This window comes from Cimex lectularius, unplaced genomic scaffold (assembly GCF_000648675.2).
Source record: "Cimex lectularius strain Harlan isolate CLEC.00 unplaced genomic scaffold, Clec_2.1 scaffold97, whole genome shotgun sequence".
Classification (NCBI taxonomy): domain Eukaryota; kingdom Metazoa; phylum Arthropoda; class Insecta; order Hemiptera; family Cimicidae; genus Cimex; species Cimex lectularius.
The window spans coordinates 670,197-673,203 of NW_019392672.1; the positions used below are offsets into that span (position 1 = coordinate 670,197).

Below are 3,007 nucleotides of genomic sequence, written 5' to 3' on the forward strand. Positions count from 1 at the left end.
AATTCGATGTGGACGTTCAAGGAAATCCCACCCCAGAACATCAATGACCACTGTGGAATGCCAGCCGAGGAAACATACAGCATGAGGCAGGTGTACCTACCTCCTGAGTGTCTCCATATGAAATTATGCCCATCTGAAGATTTGAGCCAACCCTCGCCTGTAAAAAGAACTTGTAGCCAATTTTCCCATGTCCAATTCACATGATCCCATTATTAAGTAAAGGGAAAAAATGTTAAAAAAAAAATTATCCCCTTTAATACCAAGAATATCCACCTCTGGAACGAATCACCATATCTGTAAAACATTTTTGCATTACTGGATAAAGATTTCTGGTAAAATCTAAATATTTTTTTAAATACTAGATAAAAATATCCAGTATATAATATTATTGTAAGAATTTCCTAATAAAAATAGAATATGTAGAATCAGAAATTAAATATTTATAAGTAGAAAAAAAGAGAAATGAAAGAAGGATAGTAAAAAGAGGCAAGTTTTATTCCCAGGCATTGGAGATTATAATTATTACAACTTTAAGAGAATAAGTAAAAACAATAATTTATTGTTTTTGATAATATATTTCTAGATGAAGGTGGGAAAAACAGGAGTGCAGATGCAAATTCTCGTAAATGTAAGAAATATGCACTGACAAATTAAGATTTAAATATTTCTAAAAAAAATCAATTGATTCAAATGATCCGATCAGCAGTGCTATTTATAACCAATAATCAGTTATAAAACCCTGGTTATATAACAATTTTTTCTTGTTGAAATAGTTCTCTCAAGTTTATCAGTTGCATTAAAGTTCCAATCATGGTAAGAGTCATTTTGAAACATCAATATAAAATATTAATCTCTTTGTATTTAATTTACAATTTATTATAAAGAAAATAAATTATACTTTCTTTGATAATTCACACCATTATACAATTTTTTTTTAAAATATTTCTTTTTAGATATCGAATGTTATACTAATGTTAACTTTGTTGGGGATTTTGCTACCCAATTCTGTGGATATGTTTGATTATTTTGATCTTGGATATGGCGTTGATGACAGCACCCCTGTATTTCCAGGAGGGAAAAAGTTTGGGTAAATTGATTTTGTTAAATGGTAATATTTGGCGCATAAAACTAAACATATGTCTATGTATCTCAATCGAATCTGATCATTCTGGTCTACCAATAGATACATGTATTTTTTAGCATTTACACTTCCGTGAAAGCAATTACATTTCCATGTTATTTGCAAGTGTGCATACTTTCATACAAACCTTTTGCAGTCCTTCCAGGGACCAAACTGTTGCACAACTAAAAATTGCATGCATGTGCCTAGCCTAACAGGCAAATCCAGTATAAATTGGGAGATTGTTTTCTAGACCAGCCACCCATCATGGTGTATGGTACAAGCCTGTACGACCAAAATTGCCAGGATAGTAAGGCCAAAAAGCAAAATTAGAAATGTAAGACGAGAATGATTAGAGTTCAGAGATTATCACTCTATTAGTTCATAACTTTGCAGACTCCACTAATATTTTACTTCATGTCTAAAATGATTTTATTTGTTAATAACATATTAGATACACAAAACAATTTGCTGAATTTAATAATGGAGTATTTAAATCGTCGAATGACTTTGAGACAGGAGAGCACAGCGGAACTCACATCGACGCACCATACCATTTTAATCAAAATGGAATGAAAGTTGGTGAAATTCCACTTGAGAGATTAATTACAAAAGGTGAGAATTCAATTTTGACTTGGCTTTTCTGTTTTCCAAACAATTAATACATTTATAACAGGTTTTATTTTATTTGTGGAGTATCCAGAAATGTTACACTGAACACTGCTCGATACTCCACAAATAAGAATATAAAGTGTAAGTACCAGCAACAAAACAATAATACATATGTAAAATGTTTCAGCTATTTTTGTCAATGCATCAAATGAAACAGCAGGGAATCCAAAATATACTTTGCCTGCTTCTAAGCTGACCGCATGGGTTGAAAAGCATGGGCCGATTCCACAAAATGCAGTCCTTCTGATTAGTTTTGGATGGGGTTCAAGATATCCGGACATTCAGAAACATTACGGAGGGAGCAAAGTGGGCAACCTGAGCTATCCCGGTCTCTCTAAAGAGGCTGCCGAATGGATTGTAAACTCAAAAAAGGTACGCATTTATTTATCACATTACTTAGACTGAATTAACGATGTATTTTTGCAGTTTGTCGGAGTCGGAGTCGATACACCATCGGTCGACATTGCTGGTGCCGAAGAAGTGCATGTGGTACTCAACGGGAACAACATCTACGGTCTTGAGAATGTCAACTTGAACCAGGAAAATTACCCATGTATTTTCGATGTGATCGTAATGCCAATGAAGCTAATGAACGGTACAGGCGCACCTTGCAGGATCATAGGCAGAAGGGATCCACATGCAGAAATCTGCTGATAAAATCTCAAATATACAAAACAATTGCTATATCATTTATAAAATATACATTTACTTTTCATATAATATAAATAACTGAAAACTTGTGTGGTTTTTTTTACATTACGATTATCTACACTTGCTTTTAAACTGGAATTACAATATTTTTTTCTTTCTTGCATATATTTATTATGATAATAAAAATATATATATGTAAGGAGTTCAACAATAAGAATTCTTTTTGATAGTAAATTACAAATTACAATACAGTTCATTGTGTATTGGGCTCGTTCAGCATAAAAGACTTCACTTGCACAGCATGTGAAATGTAGTTGTGAACCTTATACATATTTTTTAACTCTGGGTTCATTCAATACCTCCACTAGAATTTCACTAGGCGAAATGGATTGACATAATTCGAACTCTCATAAACAGGGAAATGAAACAAAATATGCAAAAGGTCCTCTTTTGCAACCAGATTGCAGAGAGAGCAAAACTAAGATTGAACAGATTTTTCCATTTATAAATTACAAATTTTATACTATTACTGGAATTATAATACAAACTGCTCACAAATAATAT

The 3,007-nt window shown here is 32.5% G+C and overlaps 1 protein-coding gene across 1 annotated transcript; it reads left to right on the forward strand.

Annotated features, from left to right (window-relative positions):
• The first annotated feature begins 712 nt into the window (after positions 1–712).
• LOC106667055 (kynurenine formamidase-like) lies at positions 713–2,496 on the forward strand. Its single transcript, XM_014394696.2, has 5 exons — positions 713–813; positions 954–1,087; positions 1,575–1,735; positions 1,920–2,164; positions 2,219–2,496. The coding sequence occupies exons 1-5, from the start codon at positions 811–813 to the stop codon at positions 2,444–2,446; spliced, it is 771 nt and encodes a 256-aa protein (XP_014250182.1). The 5' UTR covers positions 713–810; the 3' UTR covers positions 2,447–2,496.
• Positions 2,497–3,007: the final 511 nt, after the last annotated feature.

Bases quoted from the DNA above. Each gene is read 5' to 3' on its own strand.
- LOC106667055 (XM_014394696.2), top strand. The intron at 1,736-1,919 runs GTGAGAATTCAA...AAAATGTTTCAG, and splicing joins TGAGAGATTAATTACAAAAG to CTATTTTTGTCAATGCATCA. The intron at 2,165-2,218 runs GTACGCATTTAT...GTATTTTTGCAG, and splicing joins GGATTGTAAACTCAAAAAAG to TTTGTCGGAGTCGGAGTCGA.